Source organism: Cyprinodon variegatus, unplaced genomic scaffold (genome assembly GCF_000732505.1).
Source record: "Cyprinodon variegatus isolate N-32 unplaced genomic scaffold, C_variegatus-1.0 Scaffold317, whole genome shotgun sequence".
In the NCBI taxonomy this organism is placed as follows: domain Eukaryota; kingdom Metazoa; phylum Chordata; class Actinopteri; order Cyprinodontiformes; family Cyprinodontidae; genus Cyprinodon; species Cyprinodon variegatus.
In genome coordinates, this window is record NW_015150770.1 from 782,206 (window position 1) to 784,346 (window position 2,141).

At 41.5% G+C, this 2,141-nt stretch overlaps 1 protein-coding gene across 1 annotated transcript in view; it reads left to right on the forward strand.

Annotated features, from left to right (window-relative positions):
- LOC107090938 (echinoderm microtubule-associated protein-like 6) overlaps positions 1 to 2,141 on the forward strand; it is a 90,671-nt gene that overhangs the window by 63,686 nt on the left and 24,844 nt on the right. Inside the window, exon 22 of the mRNA XM_015384593.1 lies at positions 437 to 589. Coding sequence (XP_015240079.1) covers positions 437 to 589 — 153 coding nt within the window. The remainder of the gene's footprint in view (positions 1 to 436; positions 590 to 2,141) is intronic.

Consider the following 2,141-nt stretch of genomic DNA (forward strand, 5'->3'; position numbering starts at 1 on the left):
AGATATCAAAAAAGTACTCCAGAGTGTTGTTCAGCATGGGGGTGAGTAGAAAATGAAGGCTAATCATGTTTTGGGTGTACTATTCCTTTAAGGGTCTGTTTGGTTTGAAATGTTCTGGAATTTTGTGTTTGGAGAAAATCCTCTTGAGTTTTAAAGAGACTCCAGCATAGTGGGTTATTATTTTTTACTTTTTTGGAATAACTGTGATCTGGATCACTGAGAATCTTCACCAGCATCATGTGACATGAAAGTTTCCTTCTCTCCACACGTTCTTCAGCGCTGATGCTGCTGCTGTTGTTCTGCTGCATGACTCAAATCATCTGTGGAAACAGTCAGAACCAGATGGTCTGGACCTGAGCCCACCATCAGGACTTGGACTAGAACTGAAAACTTGCTCTGATCTCCTCTCTCTCTCTCTCTCTGGTTGTCCGTCCAGGCGGCCGCTGCTGCTCCTTCTCTCCTGATGGGAAAGCGTTGGCGGTGGGACTCAGCGACGGCGGCGTCCTGGTGGTGAACGCAGACACGCTGGAGGACCTGCTGAGCTTCCACCATCGCAAAGACGCTATTTCTGACATCCGCTTCAGCCCAGGTAGGAAGCCTGAGGAATAAAGCACTGATAACTACTAAATAAATGAGTTGATTAGGGTTTCTGCTCATTCAGAGTCTAAATGCAACCCAGAGCATCAGGCTGCAACTTATTTCATTAAAAATGTGTCATGGGAAAAAACTATTCAGCTATTTTTTCCAGTTAAATAAACGTTGATCGATGGATTTCACTCAGTCGGCACTTTATTTCATCTTTCAAAGAGAGAAGAGTTCATCATACGGCCCTTATTGCGCGGTAATCAGCCCTGTTCTGCCTGAGCAGGATTCAACACTTTGGTGAAACAGTAAGATGCCATAAATAAAACTAGAGAAAGAATCTGGCTTATTATGTGAATAAGAACGTCTTGTATAAAAACAGCCCTCACTCTGGCGTTTTGTGGCCTTGCAGGCAAAACAAACTGAACTAAATCTTTTTTGAGAGTAAAAACCATAAATCAATATAGGAAATAAGAGAAATATAAATTTTCCAACACAAAAGAGATCTGAGTGTAACGACCTTGGTTCTGTTGTTTTTCTCTAAGTTTTCAGTTTCAGGTTAATCCAGGTTTTTCCTTGTTTTCTAGCTTTATTGGTGTGTTCCAGATTCATTTAAGTTGCTTAGGTTTTTCTTTGTCTGTCCTCTGCTGCCCCCTTGTGTTCTTTTCCCTTGGCTTCCTCATCAGCTCTAGTCACACCTGCTCCTCATCAGCTCTAGTCACACCTGCTCCTCATCAGCTCGTTAGTCCTGCCTTTGTTCAGTCAGCCATAAATACTCTCCCTCTGCTGTCTCTCTTTGCTGGTTCCTCGTCTTACTTTTTCTCATCCTGGCTCCTTGATGGTTTTCCCCTGATGTCTCCATGGTTCTGGTTTGTGTTTGATTTTTGTGTTGGATTTTTATATACCTGCTTTTGTTTAACATTTTTAAGTTTGATTTTTTGGATTCCTGTTTTTGCTGCCTGATCTTTCATTAAATCTTTTAAGAACTCACCCCTGCCTGTCAGCCTCTGCATTTGGGTCCTCACAAAAACCAAATTGTGACACTGAGTTTATCTGATCCCACTTTGTGATATTCCCAGTCCTCCTCCCAAACCTTCAGCTGGTTTCTGTTTCTCTGGGGTTCAAATAAGGACGAATATCACAGCTGTTCACCTTCAGCTGGTCCTGAAAATCTCTGCCGGTGTTTAAAAATATTTTTATGCAGGTAAAGATCTGTAGATCTCTACTATTTTTCTGTTAGATTATTAGTTTTGCTCTAGTGGCTTTTATTTCAGTATTCTTAAAAGTATGCAGACAGGAAATGGGATTAGAGAGAGAGAGAAGAAATGCAGCAAAGGTCAACAGGCCGGGACTCGAACCTGCGACTGCAAAGCCTCTGAACACAGGTTGTGTGCTTATCCCATGCATAGAGAAACATGTTTTTTCTTTACCTTAAAAACCCTTTATAGCCTTTTATTTCGCTCTCTGCTAATAAAATTTGTCAATCGGAAGATTTTCCACAATAATGTCTGTTTTGCATCATTTCTAATAGGGAAGCACGATATAATCGACCCCCTATC